A 22,918-nucleotide genomic window follows, 5' to 3' on the forward strand; every position below is an offset into this window, starting at 1 on the left:
TTTGTAAAAATTGACAGATTTTAAACAGTTTATTGAATTCACAAATGTTTCATGAGTAAGAATAGTCACGATTTATTTTATTATACAAAGTGACCACACTAAAAGTGGGAGTCTATGCTGGCCCTGGGATCCTTAAAGCTGAAAATTAGTTAAAACCCAATTAAATAAAATTAGACTGCTTGGGGGAGGAATAATAATAAAGAAAACACAAATATAACTAAATGCACCCAAGTGTTCCCCAACAAAAACACACTCACACAAAAATCCCTAATGAATACAGCACAGGAAAGAAAAACGCCCCTTCCACTGGTCTCCTCAATCTTAATAAAACAGCATAGGCCCCTGTTTAAAAAACAAGCCAGAGGGCTGGACAATAGAAACTTCCTTTCCCTAAACAAAACTTAAAAAAATAGAAAGTACTTTTAATCAACAATAACTATCCAAAAAATAACTAAACTTAAACAAAATTGAAATTGAAGCAAATCAAAAACTGAAACAGTAGCAGGCCAACATACATACAAAAGAGATCTAGTTAGACAACCACCTTAAGCAACCAGATAATAATGAGAAATTGTCTTTACCTTCTCTAAAGTGAAACTGGTCAACAGCGCTCTGTACGTCACTCTCTAGAAGTACGTTGCCTAAAACAATCAGGTTGAGGAATCAGAAATAATTCTAAACCACCTCGAGATCAATGTCACAAAAACATACCTCTCTGCAAGAGTCATCAGCCTGGGATCTGCCCTCTTCAGCAATCTACCTGCTTTTAAATGTAAACGCCGATTACCTGTCTCCTTAACAAGCCAGCTGCGCTCTGTCGCAGCGTCTTCCATCTATGGGCAAGAGGAAGCGTGCGCAGCAGCCCACTTCCGGGACAATATGCCCCGGCTACACCCATATGAAATAAATAAACACACTTCAAAGATCTGCCAGGGCTTGACTATTCACTAAATGTGCTTCCTTCAAGTCATTGCATTTTTTAGATTAACCAAAGGTTTTTACCTCCCATCTATCTGTAGTACAAAAATCACCATTAAGCTAGTTCTATTTTTCAATAACTTAATGTCTGTTCTCCATGCATTTCCTACCTTGTGCCTTACTTCGTCAGAGGATGTGATGGGTTATATGTATAACCCATCACATCACAACAGTACATGTGTAATAACATTGCTATTGTTGTCTTTCTAGGGGAGTTTTCTGCATTCAAGTAATTACAGCCAGCACAATAGTCCATCTCTCATCACCTCTCAAATGTCTTGTGTTCTTGCAATGGATTCATCCATTCCTGGAAAATAATAATAATTTTTAAAAAACAGTCTTGAAGAATGTGCAGTTTTCTTCCTTGGCCTGCCTGTCACTCAAAGTCCTTTCACAACAAAAACGAAGGACAGATAAGGGATTGAAGAAAGTTTTTGAAGAAAAACAAGATGCAAGATTTTTGGACAAAATTGGTTTTAGATGAAAAGCCGTGAACTCCATAGATCGGTTTGTATCTTTGGAACATAGCTGGAATTTTCATTCCAGCTTTGCTTCTGAACTGCAAAGCTGGAACTGAACTGCTTTTTGATGGACAGCAGAGCCGTGCCAGATGAAGAGGCCTCTCGTCTGTCATTAGTCCCCTGAATGAAGCCGGCGTTTTTCTTGAACATAAACATTGTTTTTCACTTCTCACCCTTTCATACTGTCGCTACCTTTTGCTTAGAGCACCGCCCATCCGAAAAGCCATTTTAGAGGAAAGGTTCCTTTCAATTGTGCTGCAGGCTGTCTTGTGTTTCTTTGACTCTTCGTGATCTTAATTCTGCAACAGAAAAAACAGTTTTTCCCTCATGTTTGGACTATGCCAGTGATGAGGAACAGAAACTCAAATCTACAGTTTTTGTTATTTTGAAAGAATTTCCGAATCCTCTGTTAACTTGCTGGTCAGATCTGATTTTCTAACAGCAGATTCTATTGGTTAAAGTTCTTTATATTGGCAAATTTCCTTCTACCTTTTATCCAACTTTGGGATTATCTAGCCACATTTCCCTAAAGCAGTCTGGAGCCCTCCAACTAACTGAACCATTCATCGGTTCTGGATGAGACATCTTTGAAGTATCTAAACTGCAGAAGCTCCTCCACACTGTCCCTGTATTCAAAATTCAAACTGTCCACTCATTCGTTCTAGATGGCTCCTGCTTACTCTGAATCAGAAGATTTGTAAGATTGATAGAGGGAATAAAAATGCAGAAAAATTAAAATGCTTTGTTAAGTTTTAACAGTACACCAAATAATAGTATCCCAAAATAAAAGCGGGAGGATTGATGTAGTGAGTGAATGAATGAACACTCTGAATGCAAGTCCCATGTACAGCACTGATGGCCTCTTTGGGCTTCCAGATTGTTTCACCATCTCTTCCTTCCTCTACTGAGCGAAAAAGTTGCGCACTCTTTAAATTTTGGACGCAGCTTTTTGCTGCTTATGAATGATGGCCTAGATAATAATCCAGATCTCTAACCAGTTTTTTTATTTTCTCTAAACAATGCTCCATCATTCATTTCATTGTTTGTTGAATGATTAAGGTGTTAATATTGGTCCCTTAAATTTAGTTTTTATTGTTTGCCTTCGACCATACAGGCAGGCCTGCAGATTTTGACATATTTATAAGATTCTTTTTTTTCTTCTTTTTTTTTTTGATAGCTTTATGCTCACAATAGTTCAGTCTTTCTTTTAATGCTCGTTTTAGTCATTGTGACCTGTGTACTTGCACTTTGTAGAGAGCAACTAAGCAATTGGCCTTTTTTTTTCCTCTCACCTGAAGAATGAGTTACAATCGGAAAAGCAGATGAATCTTGATTTAAGTGCCATTTAGTCATCCACAGAAGCTGGACAGTGAATATTCAGTTGTACACACTCAGAAATGGTGTTTCAAAAAGTGAAGTCCAATATAGCACAAAAAGCTTTCAACCTTGATTTTGAACCATCTTACCCTGACCTGTTATTTGCACTTCTTTTCTTTTTTTACTTTCCTCTGAGGTTTGGTTCTCGTTCCCTCAGCAAATGTTTATAGTTTTTCTGTCTGAATTGGGATAGACTCCATTAAGCCACCACAGGACTATAAAACATCTATAGGATTAATGCTATATGCTATTGTCTGCGCAATGCTGCTATCGTCCATTGCAAACTACCCAGCAGACTCCAGAACTGTGACTGTGGCATTAGATTAAAGTGGCATTCAGGACCAAATGATGTTCTGTTGAAAGACAAAACTGTAGACAGTTTGGGCAGGGCCTTAGACTGTTTACATATTTGTTAGTGTTGCCGAGTTAAACCATCATAAGTAAAACGGACAAAAGAGGGAAGACTTTCAGCAATTATTGTTACTTTCTAATATGAAGCAGGGTGTTTCAGGTAACTGTTATTGGATGAATGTCTTTGCGTTCATCCATGCACATCAGAATAGCATTACTTGTCAAAACCAGAACAGTAATTACTTTCCACTGAATGCTGCCAGAATTTGATTATTTTCAATAATAGTTTTTGTCACACATAGTCATTTGCTACTACAGGAAATACAGGCAGACTTGGTTTACAGTAGAACATATTTAATTTAGAGGGTAGGGTGTCAGTTTGTAAGATCTCCAAGCTACTGATTCTCATTCAAGTATTGATTTCTTCCTACAGTATAGAGACTGTTACTGCTGTCATATTGGCTGGTTATTGTCTGAGTGTAGTTTGACTTTGTTACTTCTCAGATACTTCAGTCAGCATTTATGCCTCATTTTTCCGACCAAGCTTTTCTATAAGTTCAAGTGTTCTAAGACTGAAGGTATGGTATTTAAATAACTGCAACTGCAACAACCAATCACCAATTGAATTCAAAACATCTGCTTTTTTATCACTTTTCATTACCGTCCCTCTTTTGCAGTCAAAGTGAAGTCAAATAAGTGAATATAGCTTTCTGTACCATGGAGCAGCTAATCTCTGAAACAAGTACGTTGAGCTTAGTCGAGATAGATACAAACATCCAATCAGAACAGTCTAAACAAAAAGATGCATCACATCTTCTACACACTTCACAAACAGAAGTGTGTATGTGTTTTGCTCTTTACCTCGTAAAGTGTTGTTTGACCCAACACTTTACGAAGATCATGACTGAGGTAAAACTAGTTAGGACGCCTCCCTGGTGAGGTGTTCCGGGCACGTTCCACCGGGAGAAGGCTCAGAGGAAGACTCAGGAAACGCTGGAGGGACTATGTTTGTCAGCTGGTCTGGGTACACCTTAGGATTCCCCCGGAGGAGATGGCCCAAGTGAAACCTGAGGCCTCCCTACTTAGGCTGATACCCTTGTGACCCGACTAGATAAGTGAAAGAAAATTAATTAATGGATAATGGATACATCATTAGTTATCTGTTAGCAAAGATTGAGTTTTATCACCTGGACAACCTACTCTGACCCACCCATGACTTTCAGTTTGGTCTTTTCCATATCTTGTGTTCTTTTTCTTAAAGAACTCCCGACTGTCCTCCTAACTTGTACCTTTAATTAATTTCAAGTGTGACCTTTACAGCATATTTTTCACATGTAAATAGTTGTAAAAAAATATATACTGTCAGTTTGCTAGAAGGCATGGAGAATTTAAATGCAACAAATTCATTGATGCTCAAAACTAAGACATTTTGATGAGATATTAGTGTAAAAATATTTAAAGCTGTAAATATAGGAAGAAGGCTTTATGTATTGGTTGTGAATATGAAAAACTGATATATTAAAGATGTGCATGAAAGTAAAACTTGATTTGTGTCCTTTTTTGTCTTGAATGAAGTTCTATCATGTTCCATCTTATTACTGCATTTAGCTACAATGTTTTTGTCACTCATTTCAGAAAGTCCAGTTCAAACACTACAAAGATTCATTAGAGACTGTAAACTATTTCATGCTCTTTTCAGCACTATGCCTCACAAAGAGTGAAAACCCCAAATTCAGTGTCTCAGAAAATTGGAATATCAAACATCAATGAAACAGAATATTTTAAACAGAATTGTGAGGTTTCTTAAAAGTATGTTCTTTTCTATACACTTGTGATGGACTGAGTTAAAAACGGAAGTCACACGATATATTAGAAAAATAGGGTTTTATTTTAACCCAAAGATTATAAATGACAAAAGATAAACTGAGCTCATAAATGAAGTCAAAAAAACAAATCTGAACTCAGGCAAAAATGTAAACAAACTGGCTGCACAAACATAAGAAACACTCAGGGGTATATATGCTGGCTGATCAGACCAATTAAGACACAATAGGGATAACTAAACAGAATACAATTACAAATAACAGTACAGCTAAGTTTGAATAAACTAAAGACCCAAAAATGAAAATCAAAACTATTAAAGTTTAAATACTAATATTTACTTAAACTCATCTAAATAAAGAAACTACAAATTTCCCCTGCCAGCAGGAACTAGTGGTGTAGTCCAATCAGCATTTAAGCTGCTGAGCCCAGGACCCCATCTTTTGTCAGGCCACTCCAAGGCAGGCAAGTACCGGCAAACCAAACAGAAGGTTCGTCTCAAGCAAACAAATTAAACTTTAAGTTGATATAAATACATATGTTAATCAAATGTGCGCGCTAACAAAAAGAACAAATGTATCCAAATCTAATAAATGTTTTACTGAAACTATAGTGTGTGAAAAAATAAATTGTGAAAACTAAATTATGCATAAAAGAGTTACCGACTTCGGACTTCAAGTGTGGCCATGGATTTGGCCATCACAACACTTGAGTACTTGATTGGGGCTCCTTTTGCATGAATGCAGCATGGCATGGAGGAGATCAGCCTGTTTCTGCTGAGGTGTAATGGAAGCCCATGTTCCCGTGGAATCTTGAAAAGTCTAGAAAAAAAGGCTATAATTTAATTTTGAGACCTCTTAAATAGGCTTTGCACTGAACAGTGAAAAAAATCTAAATGAGTGACAGATCAATTGATACACCTGGAGATGATGAGGCATTGCAGGCGGATGGCATGAATGAAGATTACTTAAAGTTGGGACAATAGAAACCGGAGACTGACTTTAACATAAAATACAGAGGACACAATAAACCAAGAAAAACTAACATGAAACTAAAAATTTACAAAGAAACTAAATTCAAAGGAATAAACCTATGTTACAAAAGCTTTGCTTTTTGAGCAATAATTAAAGTGGGGGAGACTTAGCAGAATATGGCAAGATCATAACAAAAAAAGCATGAATTAATTTGTCACATCCTCTTGTGCAGTGAGATTGTTAAAAAATAACGGTCCAAAAACAGTGCAGCGTAAGAAATGCAATGTAAATACAATACAAACATAAATATGGTAATATTTACAGCATACACACACATACCCCATAGCACACGATGTTAAATCAACGTTGAATTATAGTCAGAATGGTTGATTTTTGGTTGAAGTCGACAACTGACTATGGATCAACCATCAAATTCTAACTGTTGAAACTGTCATTGAATCAATGTTTTGTGGTTGAAATCTAATGAAGATGTCTGATCAATGTTGAATCAATGTATACTGTTTTGCTGCACACCTACCCCTCCTCTCCTCTTCATCAGAGCTCTGAGTCAGAGTATTTAACTCTGAGCGGGGGTTATCACGTTTTAACTTAAGCACTGTAGAGGATAGTCGGTGCCGATTCCTTTCCGTACGTTTTCTTACTTGTTCATAACAATTCTTACTGACTGTTTGTATGTGATATATTGACACAAAAACATCTACAACTTACTACAAGGATGGAGCGGTCTACCCCCACCATTTATATGAGTGGGATGGCCCAACCACACAGCCGCTTCGCTGTTGGCTTGTTGGCAAAAGATGTTAATTCAATGTTGAATTATTATCATAAAGGTTGCATGTATGGTTGAGGTCAACAACTGACGGTGGATCAACCATCAAACAACCATCCCGCTCTAGCCAACTAACTAACGTTGAAATTGTGTCATTGAATCAATATTGTTTTGTGGTCAAATTTTAATAGTTGAAACACCAACATCGAATCCAGTGTTTTTCAGCACTGGTCTCAGGGCACACAGCCTGGCAAGTTTTAGGCATTTCCATAATAAGGCACACATGATTTTAATTGATTGGAAAAAGGAAATTCAACCCTCCATGGCATTTACTGTTTATTTTTTGTGGTGGGAAAAAACGTCGTCCTGCAGTCGTGCAGAGCTTTGCAATCTTCAGTTACACATTAATCTTAATTTCTTTCTTTTTTTTTAAACCAGATTTGTTTGATTTTTGTTTTATATTAGCTCAGGTCAATGCTATGCCATAGAAGGTAAAGAACTGCAAAAGAGCAAAATCTGAAAATGTTTTCTGTTTTTTTGTAAGTAATAAAAGTTAAAAGAGATAAATGTTATATATAATAACACATCAAATGGTTAAAAGTTATATTGAGGGAATTAAAAGTTATATTGAGGGAATTGTTAGAATGCACTGAAATGCAAATTGAATGAAGGGTCAGGATATTATTTCAAAACTTAATAAAATGCTAAATCAATAAAATGTTAGAAAATATGCAAGATTTAATAAACTCAAAATGAATGAAGTAATGAATAAATGTGAGATAGTACTTAACATTTCTTTGTCTGGATTGCCTATTTTAAGATACTACTTCTGAAGTTAAAAGGTCATGAATCAGTGAAATGTTAAGATAATAGTGAAGAAGTTAATACGCTATGAAAGGATGCAAAGTTAACAGATGAAAAGAAATGTTAAGGGCACAGAATGTAAAACGAGCACATTTTGAATTTGCAAACCAATTAAGTAAATTAGCATTACAGGCAGTACAATCAAAATCTGATATTACATTATTAAATATTTAAAATAATGTATAAGTAAAATGTAATGATACTAGTAAAACCAAACCAGTTTTTGTTATAGGAAGACCTTATCAACCTCAAATCAGTTTCTGCGTGTGTCCAGATGTAGAGCCGGCGCAGCTCGATAGGAAACCCCGACAGGCACGCGAGGCTTCAGAGGCGTTTCAGCTGTAAATTGGTCCACCAATCGTGGAAGGCGCCCAGTCTCACATCCCGGCACACCCAGAAAGGATTGGACTTCATTCTGCAACAGAAAAATTACAACAAAAAGCGAAATCAATGGATTATATAAAGAAAATTAAAGTGAAGGAAAAAATATATTTTTGTCACTATGTCAAACAAGATCTGAAAGTGGTTCCAGTGTCACTCGATGGCCAACCTGTTAAAACTATGGCAAATTTTAAATACCTTGGATCATTCCAGGACAGTCAGCTCAATTTTGCTGAAAACACTGGCTACATTTTTAAGAAATGTCACTCTATCTTTTAAGAAGACCCAGTGATCTTGGGGTTACCCAACAAGTGCAACTCATCCAAAACCTCTAGTTAGTTAGAGGTAACATTAGCTAACATTACCTCTAGTTAAGTAATGTTAACATTTTAACAATAAGTTAAAATGTTAAAACTTAAAAATGTAACTTAAGTTTTAAGTCATCTCAAGTTTTAACTGTTGAGTGCTTTAGCTTTTCATCTCCTCGGCTGGTTTGGTCACATGAGCTGCAGACTAACAGACAATATTTTAAGAATACTTTGAATGCCAGGAAAAACAGTAGGTAAATAGTGGTGAAACCAAAAACAACTCTGTCTCAACTGTCTAGAGCATCCATCCTCTTTTCTTCCTCAGTTTGAGCTCCTGAAGGCGTTACTGTGTTCCTCTGGTAAATATAGAACATCTATTAGACGTCATTCATTGACAGTGCAATAATTATTCTTAGCCAAATTAAATTATAACATTTACCTGTAGCATGCTAAGTGTTTACTTGATGCACTAATTGTTGATATTATGATTCTATTAATTAGTTTTATTTTATTGGTTTTAGAGTCAAAGAAAAAATTTCCACCTTAGAAAACTAAATAGTTTAATCATATTTTTTCCCATGTATAGGACTTTACCAACAAAACAAAAATGTGGATTATTGCTTATTTAACAATCCTGGTTATTCGTCTGTGAACCTAATTAATTTGTTTGTTATTGACTTTTGCTCAATTAAATTTCTTATGTATATTTTGTATATGGTATTTTTATTGTTGTTGATAATGTTGTTTTTCATGTCTTAATTCTTTTCTTCCTTCTATAATTAATGGAGATATATAGATGTTATTTATAATGTATAAAGGTGTTATTTATGTCACCTAATTAGCTTAACATCCTGAAGAAAAATATTATATTTTAGAAGATAATTTATCTTTCACGTTGCCAGTAATGGCGAAATTAATAGTAAATAATAAAGATTTTGTGGTATTCTCGTTTAGTGACGTAATTATATTAGTTGTGTTACCACCCCCACGCCACTGGAGGCAGTAGCAGGCCCGAAAAGATGCGACTAAGAAGCAGATTTAGAAGTACACAGAAAGCTACAGAATTTGTTAAAAGCTGTGAGCTGCGCTGAAGTAAATATAAAGAAGTTGAAATACATGCTGAGAGTGAAACTCCTGTTACGACTGGCTCAGGGTCATAACAAAAACAATAGACTATGCCGCGGTTAAAGTGCAAACAAATGAGTATTAACAAAAACAACAATGGATTGTGGATATCAGTATCAGTGGTGTAATGAAATGCTTGGATGTGTTGTATGTGTTCATATGAGAGTGTTGACGTGCCAAAACAAAGACAAACTCAAAAGTGCAAAAGGAGGGGAGCCGGGGCCTGGCAACCAAACATCGCAGCGGCAGAGTGGACGCTGAGGCGACAAGTCACCAGCAACCAGCGACGAGAAGACAGAGACAGCCAGGTTAAAATACTCTGCACTCCCAATCACCGGATCAGAAACACCTGCAAAAGGGGAGGAGCACAAAAATGGACAAGACACTTTGCAGCCCAGCCTACAAGGCCCAGGGCCGTAATACCTCCACCCATAAAAAGCAGGTTCCTATAGGGAACCCTGCTCCTGTGAGTCCACTGTGTGTAAACAAACCCAGCCACCATTAAGATGTTGCTTTCACCACCAGTTGTACTTAGCCAAGTTGAAATGTAGTGCACAGGTTCTCCTCCTCATTCCAGTCTCCAAACCAGCAACTGGTGCACCCAGAAGCTCTGTTAAGGACAGGAAAAGGAAACCAAGAGGGAAAACAAGCACAAAACGGGCTACCAAACTGGAGCGCGAGATAACGCATCAGCTACAACATTATTTTTCCCTTTAATGTATTGAATATCCAGGTTGTAGGACTGCAGGAACAATGACCAGTGAATCAATCGCTGATTTGGACATTTCAGGGAAGACAAGAACGTCAGAGGATTATAATCTGTAAACACCACAATGTTAGCACCACCACTTAAATAAACATCAAAATGTTTCAGTGCCAAGATCAAAGCAAACGTCTCTTTCTCAATTACAGAGTAGTTCAATTGGTGCTTATTGAACTTCTTTGAAAAATAACTCACCGGCCTGCCAATACCCAGATCATCAGTCTGTGTAAGGACAGCTCCGGCTCCCACGTGACTGGCATCCACGTAAAGCTGGAACGGACGGTTAAGACGTGGTGCAGCTAATACAGGAGCAGCACAAAGGAGTCTTTTCACCTGCTCAAAAGCCTGCTGACAAAGGGAAGACCATTCAAACTTTACATCCTTACGCAGCAAATTTGTTAGCGGCGCCACCACAGATGAAAAGTTTCGACAAAAACATCTGTAGTATCCAACCAGTCCAAGAAAACGCATTAGTTCCTTTTTCGTAGCTGGAATAGGACACTGCCCTACCGCCTGAACCTTTGCTGCAACAGGGCGGACCTCACCTTGGCCAACCACACGGCCTAAATAGGTAACAGTCGCCCTTCCAAATTCACATTTGGCCAGGTTGACCGTTAACCTCTCTCCCGCCAAACGAGTGAAAAGCTCCCGGATGCGCTCCACGTGCTCTTCCCACGTATCCGAGTACAACACCACGTCGTCCAAGTAGACCGCACACCCAGTCATGTCATCAACCACTCTGTTCATTAATCTTTGAAACGTTGCTGGCGCATTTCTCAGGCCAAACGGCATCACCGTGTAAGAGAACAAGCCTGTAGGAGTAACAAATGCAGACACTTCACGTGCACGTTGTGTCAAAGGCACCTTTCAGTAACCCTTTAAGAGGTCAAACTTACTAACAAAGTTAGCAGAACCCACCTGGTCAACACAATCATCCATTCTCAGCAATGGGGAAGAATCTGGTTTTGTCACAGCGTTAAGTTTGCGAAAATCTGAGCAGAAACGTAGGGTGTTATCAGGCTTGGGGACCAGAATACATGGAGATGCCCAACTGGACATACTCTGTTCAGCAATCCTATTACGAAGCATGTAATCTACTTCTGCATCCAAATGCTTACGCTTTTCCAGATTCACTCTGTAAAACCGTTGTTTTATTGGTTTAGCGTCTCCCACATCGTGTTCAATCAGATGCGTGCGACTTGGCGTGTCCGAAAAAAAACAAGGAAATTCACCTATTACGTCTGCTAACTGTTTAGCACGATCTGCAGGTAAGTGATCCAACAACGTGTCCAATTTACCCAAAGTTTCTGAGTTTTTAAGACGTCCATGAATCAGAGCGCTGTCCAACTCAACCGTGCCGCTGTCATTCCTCACAGGTGACAGTGCGCTGTCCGTGGTGCTGAAAGTCTTGCTGCCCCCTGACGGCACACGCCGGAGTCACGCCTTTACACTGTGGCTGAAATAAATCGTCATGAACATAATATGGTTTTAACATGTTGACATGACACAACTGAATTTTCTTTCTCCGCTCTGGCATTGATATTAAGTAGTTCTGATCAGAAACCCTCTCCAGAACTGTAAATGGACCAGTGAATCTCGCCTGAAAAGGAGAAGTCGTGACTGGACACAAAGCCAACACTTGATCACCAGGCAGAAATGAGCGCGCCTCATCACGGCGATCAAACAAGCTTTTCATATTCCTCTGCGCTTCAGTCAGCTTCTCTTTAGCGAATTCTCGAGCCAGATACAAGCGTCTTCTGAAACCATTTACATAATCCAATAAGTTTGTCGGTGGAACGGGTTCTTTAAGCCCATCCGCTACCACAGCCAACGGACCCTTAACGTTGTGCGCAAAAACCAGTTCGTTTGAGCTAAACCCGGTGCTCTCCTGGGTTACCTCCCTGGCGGCCAGCATCAGCCACGGCAAACCTTCCTCCCAGTCGCCCGCCAGTTCTGTACAGTAAGCTCGCAGGAGAGATTTCAGAGACTGTGGAAGCGCTCTAACGCCCCCCGACTCTCTGGATGATACGCTGTTGCTTTACTGTGTCGGACCCGTAACTGCTTCAGAACCTGAGTGAACAAATGTGATGAAAAATTCGTTCCTTGGTCAGACTGTATGACTTTAGGGATGCCAAACACCGAAAAGAACTGAGTGAGCGCACGTACAACTGACCTAGCAGTTATTGACCGTAATTGATAGGGTGCTAGATAACGTGTAGACACATCACAGTGAGCAGATATAATGACCCAGCCTTTGAGCGAGGTAACGGGCCAACGCAGTCAATGATTAAATGCTCAAACGGCTCAGATGCGACAACAATTGGGCTCAATGGGAATTTTTTCAAAACCTGATTGGGTTTAGCAGTGAGTTGCCAGACATGACACATCTTAATGTAAGACGACACATCCTTTTTAAGATGCGGCCAGAAAAAATGTCTGAGAACCCGGTCATACGTTTTACGTACACCAGAATGGCCAGACTCGTCATGAGCAACTTTGAACACTGCGGAGCGGAGTTTAATGGGAACCACTATTTGAAATACTGGCTCACTCACAATGTCAGCATGGAGTAACCATTTCCTCACCAACAACGAGTCCTGCAGGAAGTATCCACATGCACAGTCCGTGATTTCACTCAGCGGGCGCACCTGATCGAAGAGACTCTTAAGAGAAGCATCAGCTTGCTGCTCCGCCACGAACTCGCTGCGAGACAGAGACATGGGAAAACTGGACAACGGAAGAGTAATTTGTTTCACACATTTCTCCTCTTTCCCGCTCTGAGCACGCGTCATGGCTCGAGTAACTGCGCTTGTGGTAAATACATCCGGGAATTCCCTGTTATTCTCGTCAGTCTGAGAAACGGCTCGTTTAATCGGCTCCAACTTAACTAGCTCATCCAACCGCAGTCTCCGCCCACAAACGTGTCCCAGCTAAACCGTTACCCAAAATCACAGAGACTCCGTCAATTGGCAAAGCAGGGCGCACAGCCAACTGTGCGTCACCCGTAAATAGTTCACAGTCGAGATATACTTTATGTAGTGGAACAAACAGCACGTTTAATCCCATTCCCCGAATCGGAACACAGGCACCCGTCTCAGATTAAACCGAGAACGGCAAAACATCAGCTCTAATGAAAGAGTCAAACGCGCCAGTATCCCTAAGGATCTTAACTGGAACCTTTTCCGTGCTGTTTGGCAGTGACGCATACCCATCACGAACGAAAGGCAGATAGGAGACGCCTACTTCAGAAGGCTGAACATTCTTCGTGTCCTTTAAATGACTCTGCACCAGTGCAGCCAAACCAACGCCTTTAGGAGCAGTCTGAAACTTTTTTATTTCAGCCTTGAGCTGATAACAATCTGCCTTAATGTGTCCGCGTCTGCGACGGTAATGACAAACCCGATCATCCCGAACAACTTAAACCGTCTGGCCTCATTTGGCTTAGCGACATCAACCCGATCAATACGGTTCCCGCTTCACCCAAAAGATTGTCTGAAACCAACATGATCTGAAAAATCCTTATGAGTCAGCATGTATTCTTCTGCCAACACTGCAGCTTCTGACACGGTTTTAGCTTTCTGCTCATTGATGTAAGTTGCAATGTTTTCCGGCAAGCCATTTTTAAATTCCTCCAGCAAAAGTAGATCGCGGAGCTGATCAAAGTTTTTCACATCCTGTGCAGCGCACCACCGATCAAACAAGGCGGTTTTTACACGCCCAAATTCAGTGTAACTCTGATTGTCTGATTTTTTATAGCGGCGAAACTTCTGTCTGTAGGCCTCGGGTACGAGTTCATAAGCTTTTTCCACTGCACTCTTCACTTTATCATAACTCAAACTGTCACCAGGTGACAGCGAGGCATAGGCTTCCTGTGCTTTACCAGTGAACACACACTGCAAAAGCAACGGCCAAACATCCTTAGGCCACCTCAGTGTCTTAGCCACAGGTTCAAACAAGACAAAATACTTGTCTACATCCAACTCTGAAAACGGTGGAATCAAGCGAATGCATTTATTGATGTCAAATTCCGCCCCTGCAGAACCTGATCAGCAGAACCGCACGCTGAGTCGCGTTTCGCAGCTGCCTCCAATTCCAAATTGCGCATTTCACCTTGATGCTGCAGCTCCAAACGACGCATCTCTAATTCCAACTCCATTTTACGTACGTCAGGATCAAACGCCCCAACTTCACCCCAACTTGTTTCGTGCGGGAGGTGGCAAAACGTTTTGCTCAACCAACGCGGCATATAATCGCCCTTTAATAACCCCCTTTTTCTCTTGTTTGACAACAGGCACTTCAAAATGAGCAGCAATGGCTATGAGATCGTTTTTAGTAGCAATATTAAACTTCTCCAAAGAAGGATCAGCTATAAAATTGTCCAGATCAAACTCCATTTTCAAGAAAAAAAACTGAGCACACATCACAGAAAAAAGGCCAGCTAAACGTCAATTACAGCGTGAAGTGAAAGCAAATTGAAACAAGTGCACAATGGGTCCAAAGTAACCATGTCCCCACTATACTTTACCTGCCTGCCACAACTCACCTGATGAACTGATTCCTGGCTCTTCACATGGATCGGCGGTGGGTTTATTAAAAGCCCGACGGACCCTCCGAGGGTTCCAGCTGCCATGTGACCTCGACTCGCTCTGTAAACAAAGGCTCCGTGTGCCTTTAAATTTTTTTTTTTATTATTATCCGCTAAAAGAGGCTTTAATCTTTCAAAAACTATTCCGCATAAAGGTTTTGCCCAAAATGTTAAGATTTTAGAGCTATTTAAAAACAGCTGATGAGATTTAAAGGTCCTCGGGCGATGACGCAACTGCCCGGAAAACCCCCGATCAGCTGATCATCACGGCCATTTTATGGCTTCACGAGACAGTGGAAAGACTCTCAGAGTATGGCACAAGATGTCGGCTATGCAAAATCATGACGTATTTTTCGGAACCCGATCTAAATGTGTGCGTAATTTATGCGTTCTCTGCGCGTTCTCGTTGCGCTCTCGGGGCATAAGCACGTGTGGTACACGGGAGTCTGAGCACGTGGAGTTATCTCGGTTCCGTGAGTTCAGTTTTGATTTTTTTATGATAAATCGATCATAGCAGCAGAAACTGGACGATTTAGAGGCTTTTGATGGCTTTTGAACAACAACGGTTTTTCGATTTGTTACGAGTGGAGCTGGCTCTTCTGATAGCTGGTGGGATTCGGACGAGGAGGAAGAGGAAGAGCAGGACACAGCAGACAGACTTGATCTCGGTGATGTGTAAGTTTCCCCCCGCAATTTCACACAAAATATTTGATGTTTTGGTTCTATTTATTTATTAATTTCAGTGATTATATGCTTGTAATAACGGCAGGAAGTAAAACCATGTGGTTATTTGTTTACTTATGTTTTACTAAAATATGTTTTATTTTACTAGTAAGGATTTCATGTTTACTTTGGTTCATTACTTTGTAATAAACCTCTAATTCTTCAAATACTTTATTTTTATTTATAGTCGAGTGGAAGCCGAACCATCAAGCTCGGGTGACGCTGAACCTCCCCCCACCTCCCCCACCTCTCATGATTCTTCACCTTCTTTGAGGTAAGATGTCCATTTTTTGGTGGTGATGGTGGTGGTGGATTTCAAAATTGTTTATTTGCTCTTTTAAATTATTCAAAAAGTATTTTTGACTGTTTTATCTTGTTTCAATAAAAGTTTTCTATTTGGAGTCAAAGAAAGAGCTTTCACATCATCATTATTATACATATTACACTGTGCATAATGGTACATTTTGCATATAAATGGGGTAAATGTCATGACCAATGGTTATATTATATGTAGAAAGTGTCATTAGGTGGTAATAAGCTATTTAATTTTAACAAACCCCCAGTATTGATGTAAAAAACACATTTGGCACAGTTTGGTGACATTTTGGATAAATGTGCCAAAATGGCCTCTCCGCCTAAGAAATTTCTCACTAATACCATTCTAAAATAAATATGATTCATCTGATTGAGTCCAAATTTGGTATACTTTTACACAACATTTAGATTTAAAAGTCTGTACTACTTTTTTGTGTTACAAATACTATTTTGGTAGTGTTTTCAATGTTTATTTCAAAGAAAAGTTTGGCGAGGTTAAAAAAAATGCAAAATATTTTGTATTTTGTCCCTAATATTTCAGGCAGGGTCAAAGCTACAATGGTGCTGACACCAGAAAACCATTCTATGACATCTTACCTTTACAGAGGTACCAAAAGTTTCTTATTAAATCTAATAGCTGTGAGGCTATAAGTGATTTACTTTTGTGTGTTTTTGTCAGGCGGAAATTTATTTATACCCCCTTAGGGGGTAAGAGGTTAAGCACCAAACCAGTAAGAAATTAATCTTACGGACTGCCCCCGACATCACTGCTTGCACAGTGAACGCCAACCGCAAACCCCCACGACACTATCAAAACAAACAGGTGAAGTCTAAAGCGACAGCACCTTTTAGGAGACACAGCCACTAAAACAGAACCAACACTGATGCACAAGCTCAAAAAACATTTCACTGACCTGCATATCGGACCAACATACCAAAAACGCCACAGCTGCCCACAACAAACAAGCGGGTTAACAATACCGTGTCCAACCCACACGGTGACGTCACAGCTCAATCCTACAAACACGAAAAAAGATGAATGAAATACATGCATTCAAACCAACAAATTTACAAAATGTAGGAATTTTGCTTTTGACGAGCCCCCATTTGTTATGACTGGCTCAGGGTCGTAACAAAAACAATAGACTATGCCGCGGTTAAAGTGCAAACAAATGAGTATTTAAGAACAAAAACAACAATGGATTGTGGATATCAGTATCAGTGGTGTAATGAAATGCTTGGATGTGTTGTATGTGTTCATATGAGAGTGTTGACGTGCCAAAACAAAGACAAACTCAAAAGTGCAAAAGGAGGGGAGCCGGGGCCTGGCAACCAAACATCGCAGCGGCAGAGTGGACGCTGAGGCGACAAGTCACCAGCAACCAGCGACGAGAAGACAGAGACAGCCAGGTTAAAATACTCTGCACTCCCAATCACCGGATCAGAGACACTTGCAAAAGGGGAGGAGCACAAAAATGGACAAGACACTTTGCAGCCCAGCCTACAAGGCCCAGGGCCGTAATACCTTCCTACAGATGAAGCTATATCACAGATTTCAAAAGAAAATGTAAACGGGAGAACGCGGATAATATAGGAAATGGCGCCCCCTTCACTTCCGGATTGCAATGATCCCATTTCCAAATAAGGTAAGAGGCTGACAGTGGTCCGTCCCCGCCCCTTTCTGTTTGCTGCAGCGAGGAACTTCTCAAAATAACTTGCTGGATATTGAAAGTTCCAGTTGTTATGGATACATGGGTGAGTATATCATCTCACAGGACATTTAAAGAACTACTTACAATTAAAATAAGGAAGATTTATTTAGTCAGACGTTTGAAACTTGGGCGTAAAGAGCTCTGTCTGGGGGCTAGACTTTCAAGCAAAGCGAGCATTGGACCAAACGGCCAGCCTCAACTAAACTGTAGATAATAGACAAAGATGTCTGCCAATCAGAATTCTAGCTCCCTTGTTCTTGACCAGTGACTGTAAAACGGTTTGTAGAAAAGAAGCGCATGCGTTCGGTTCGGCAGTTAAATCGAATGCGATATGAATGAAGATGGAGTTTGTCTAACCCGGTAAAGAAACACGTTTACTTGAGAAAGGAATTAAAAACAAGTGGCGCTGGGCATGGCTAGAGGAAAGGGGACAAGACGGAAAGTTGGCAGACATTTTTACAAAAGGGGGGCGCTGGATTCCTTTGAGGGCGTTTGGTCGAAGGTTAACTTTACACCTTACAATCACAACAATACCAGTATAGACTTTGAGTAACTTCCTAAAACTGTATTGTGTAACATTAAATCATGCCTGGCTGCAACTGTATCGATGGCAGCTCTTCTTCTATTCAGTGTTTGTAGCTTTTGGCGCAGCTCCTCTCCTGCTAGTAGCTTCACCACATCAGGTCAGCGTTACACCGGCGGCTGATGACGTTGCTGTGATTCCCTTTGTCTGGTGTCTGATTTTCTAATATTTTGTTTTATTGAGGATTTTTGTACATATGTTTAGGCAGTTCTGTGATTATGTCAAAGCAGCAACTTATATTAAAAAGTGTTTTATTGTCCGTCTGGATGCTGCCCGCTTCCATGGAAGGACAACAGAAAATCGCTCTGATAAACATGTAATTGCTAAAATCACGATACCCTCACTTTGTATCCCTCTGAAAAATGAACCTATGTAAATAAAGAAATCCCTCCATGGGTGATACAACGATAGAGAGCGTTCATTTTATAGCGTTAACACCGGTGCTGTAAGTGGTCCGGTATGAAACGGGGTGATAGAACAACACAGCACTTTTAAATTTCAATAATCAAAATGCAGAAATTGTTTCCGTTGTTTTAAAAGGTTTATGTCAGTCTGCCTTTTCCCTATCAATACGCCCTGTAAAAAAAAAAAAAGACGCGCACATTGCACAAAACTCTGAAACAGGAGAAGCGGGACATAAAACGGAGTGACGAACTAGATGTGAATTATGGCATAAAAACGGAGAATCCGACGCCAAACAGTGAAAAAATCAATACATGATGTGAAACACATGACGATTAGGCGGCACAGCAGGTGATGACATTACTGGATGGTGAGCATCAATAAACGATAAAATAAATCTAGCAACAGGAAAGAAACTAAAGTGGACATAGCAATAAACCAGGAGAGGACAATACTAATCAAATGGAAATGAATGAAGAACAAAATGCAAGGATAAATTAAGAAACTAAAGTAAATACAGAGGAATAAACTTGTATGGCAAGCCCTTTGGAGCAATACTTAATACAGAGGCAAGAATAAACAGACACTATTTCCAGATAAAAGGTAAAATAATACTGTTGATATGTTATGGGTTTGTTGAGACCATGTTTAGTACTGAGAATAAATATATCTTAAAGAACTTAACACTTATTTATGTTTTTTTTAAAATCAGATTTGATATATTTATTTCTTCAATATTATTTTCATGTCAGTGTTAATGTCATGAGGCTGATGACTCCATGACACTTTCAATTTGACTCATTAGGATTTGATTAAGATCCAGATTTGTTCTTTGTAATTTCTGTCCATACACTATTAATCTATAAATAAATAGACAGGTCTATATAAAGATATAACCCATGTTTCTGTCTCATATTTGTATGGCATTAAAAGGACCTGGAACTTTTGTTTTTCCACTGAAAGCTCTGGTTTGCACAATAAACGCCATGAGGGTGAAGGTTTATGGATGATTCTCTGATGTCCCATTCTCCTGAAGGCAGCACAGAGCTGCACCACCAGAAACCGACAGAAACGCTGAAGAGAAGAAGAACTATGATTAATGTAGTTACAGTTCTATCCATGTTTTAATGCTGCAGAGCTCAGTCGTTTGCAAATAATTCAAAGTTTAAACTGGGCACAGACGTTTTACATTTTGTTTTGAGTTGAAATGTACTGAAGTCTTATTTAAGTTTGAATGTTTAGCTTGTTAATTGTATTGTTAGAAGCAATTGTTTGCACTATTCAAAGACACTTTTTATTAAACTGTGGCAATAGCAACGGTATAGTAAATTTCTATCATAACTATAAGTTTCAGGCTCAGGATTTTTTTTTTAACTAAGCCCTCATAAGGCCTTTTAATATTTACAAGGTTGGTTGTATGTACCGTATTTTCCGCACTATAGGGCGCACCTTCAATGAATGGCCTATTTTAAAACTTTTTTCATATATAAGGCACACCACATTATAAGGCGCATGGAATAGACGCTACAGTTAAGGTTGCCGTTCCGTATTGAACATGATTTGTTCCGTTCTCTACAAATATGGTTGTATAATAATAAAGAAGTGGTCCCCGAGTACTTTATTACAGTAGTCTGCACCAGTCATTGTTACACTCATGGTTTTGGTGTTGCGAAATTATGCCCAACTGCTTTCTGGGTAACACAGACCAACTGACACGCTGCCGCCGCAGTCTCTGTCTCTCTTCCCTCGCCCCTGGCTTTAAATGTATAGGGGCTGGTAACCCTAGTCGAAGCACCCCGGATGAAACTCTAAAGCTACTTTGTTGACATAAAGAATGTCAACAAAACAGTCCGACTCTGGTCGGCTAGGGAGAACCTTCGGCGACTGGGTCGGGGCGTGGCCGGACGATGGTCACCCTTCTCCGTTCGAGCACAGCATGTTCGAGGTAACGAGTTCAAACAGGTGCAGTTAATACAGGTAATGAGTGGAGAACAGGAGGGCTTCTTAAAGAAGAACCAACATGTCTGTGAGAGCCAAAATTCTTACTGGTTGATAGATGATCAAATACTTATTTCACACAATAAAATGGAAATTAATTATTTAAAAATCATACAATGTATTTTTCTGGATTTTTGTTTTAGATTCCATCACTCACAGTTGAAGAGAACCTATGATAAAAATTACAGTCTTCTACATGCTTTGCAAGTGGGAAAACCTGAAAAATCAACAGTGTATGAAATTTTTGTTCTCCCCACTAAGTGTATTCTTGTTTGATCAATTATCTCATTAGTTTAAAGACTGTATTTAATTTCCTATCTATGAAGTAGTTTAGGTTAACGAGGGACAAGTCAACTCAGAGAAAAAAAACTAGATGATGGGAAGAAGGGAGAAGACAAGGAGGAAGCTAATGGAAACCGCATGCAGGAGTTGAGCAAGTGGGAGCAAGAACTGGACTGTTTTATGCACGTTCTGCACCAGTAAACCTGCACCCGGTGGGTAGGATACCTGCAGAAGTGTTTTGTAGTGAAGAACTGCGGAGGAGAACGGGTGATCCGAGGTGGCGAGGGGAAAGCGTCAACATGGCGACGCTGGCTTTAGCATGATTGAGGAGTCCTGCAACTCGTGTGGCGGAGTTCTAAAAGAAATTGGACTCGCAAAGCAACTTTGACAGAGAGGACGTCGGCTGAGCGAGCAGGTCTGAGTCACTTTTATTGTTTAAACGGGGAGAAGGAGGATTGTCGTAGCTACATCGCACCCTAGCTTCATCAGGCCTGCAACAAAAACTTTAACCGGTACCGGACAGTGTGTGTGTGAGTGAGAGTATGGGCCCATGTGTGATATTGTGTTTAAAACTGTAAATTTCGATAAATGTATGGAGTTATGTTAGTGGCAAAAGTTGAATTCTGGTTATATTAAAACGACAGTTGAAAAGAAGGGTTTTTCATAAAAAAACACAAAGTTAAGGTGTGTAAAACATAAGGGACTGAAAAGGAAAGTGCCTTATTGGCTTTATTTTATTTTGGGAAACATTTATTACTGTACTGGAAATTAATGACCTTGCTTTATATTTAAGTTTTGTATCATTTTGGGGTATTGTGTAGCTTCATGTGGAGCTAAGGATTTATTTTTACAAGTTCTTATTAAAAGAAACTATTCAGTTAGCTGGTTGTCTGGAGTTATTTATGTTACATCAAATGTGTGGATGGTAATTGGACGAGTAAGGATTTACTCAACATGGGTAAGCCTGCGTGGTATCTACCAGAACTTAACGAACCCAAATAGTCACCCCAGCAGTGAGTTTAAGTTCTCATCCCAGTTACTAGCAGACAGAGCATATATACTTTTGTCATAGTACCCCCAAGAATTTAAAACTATTTTCACCCCTGATTCCCCCATTTTAACATGAGTGCAGCATCATAAATGCTACACTATACTGCAGCTTGATGGATAAATGTAACTGTATACATTGACCCACATTAACATTAAGGCAATGGTTGAATCAAGGTTGATTCCTGGATGGCCTGGGAACGCCTTGGGATTCCCCAGGAGGAGCTGGAAGAAGTGGCTGGGGAGAGGGAAGTCTGGGCCTCCCTTCTGAAGCTGCTGCCCCCGCGACCCAACCCCGGATAAGTGGCAGAAAATGGATGGATGGATGGAAGGTTGATTCCAAACTGATTCAAAGTAATAATACAAATATGGATGTAAATTGACATACAGATGATGGTTGAGTCAACATTGATATAATGTCAGTTATGGTTGAAACCCTAATGTTGAGTCAACATACAAGTCACCAACCACTTTCAATGTTTCAATGTCGGCCTTCAATGTTGAATCAATGTCTCTGCCTGACATTGATTCAATGTTGTTTCAATCATTCTGTGCCATCTGGGACATAACTGCAGTACGATTATTGCATAGTAGAGTTGAGGGTGATTTTGCTTCTGGTTTTGAGTCTAAAGATAGGAGATCATAAGAAAAAAATGTAAATGAATTAAATATTGAGGAAGGGGAATACAAGAATAAACTATAAAAATAGAGCTCAAAGAAATAACTAATATGGCAAAAGCTATAAAGTCTAAATTATCCACAAGAAACGATAAAACCAAAATGCCAAACACCCAAAATTTGTGGCACAACAGTGAAAGCTCAAACATTTTGGTGAAATCTACTCAACGGAATCAGAAATGAATACATCAGAGGAACAGCTCATGTCAGATGTGTAGGAGATAAAGTCCGAGAAGCCAGATGGAGACGGTTTGGACATGTACAGAGGAGAAAAACTAAATGCATCGGTAGAAGGGTGCTGAGGATGGACCTGCCAGGAAAGAGACCGAGAGGAGGACCA

General features: G+C 39.7%; 1 protein-coding gene and 1 long non-coding RNA gene across 2 annotated transcripts in view; one reads left to right on the plus strand and one right to left on the minus strand.

The window, feature by feature from the left end:
- Positions 1–4,769, plus strand: part of braf (B-Raf proto-oncogene, serine/threonine kinase) — a 55,891-nt gene extending 51,122 nt beyond the window's left edge. The window contains exon 19 of the mRNA XM_008401202.3: positions 1,189–4,769. Coding sequence (XP_008399424.1) covers positions 1,189–1,211 — 23 coding nt within the window. The 3' untranslated portion in view covers positions 1,212–4,769. The remainder of the gene's footprint in view (positions 1–1,188) is intronic.
- A 325-nt stretch (positions 4,770–5,094) lies between these two features.
- On the minus strand, positions 5,095–22,886 carry LOC108165864 (uncharacterized). The gene is made up of 2 exons (XR_014085999.1): positions 22,049–22,886; positions 5,095–8,091 (listed from the first exon to the last, which is right to left on the minus strand). It is a non-coding gene; the product is annotated as an uncharacterized LOC108165864 (long non-coding RNA).
- Between the last annotated feature and the right edge of the window lie 32 nt (positions 22,887–22,918).

The sequence above is a fragment of the Poecilia reticulata genome, chromosome 23 (genome assembly GCF_904066995.2).
Source record: "Poecilia reticulata chromosome 23, P_reticulata-male-v2, whole genome shotgun sequence".
NCBI lineage: Eukaryota > Metazoa > Chordata > Actinopteri > Cyprinodontiformes > Poeciliidae > Poecilia > Poecilia reticulata.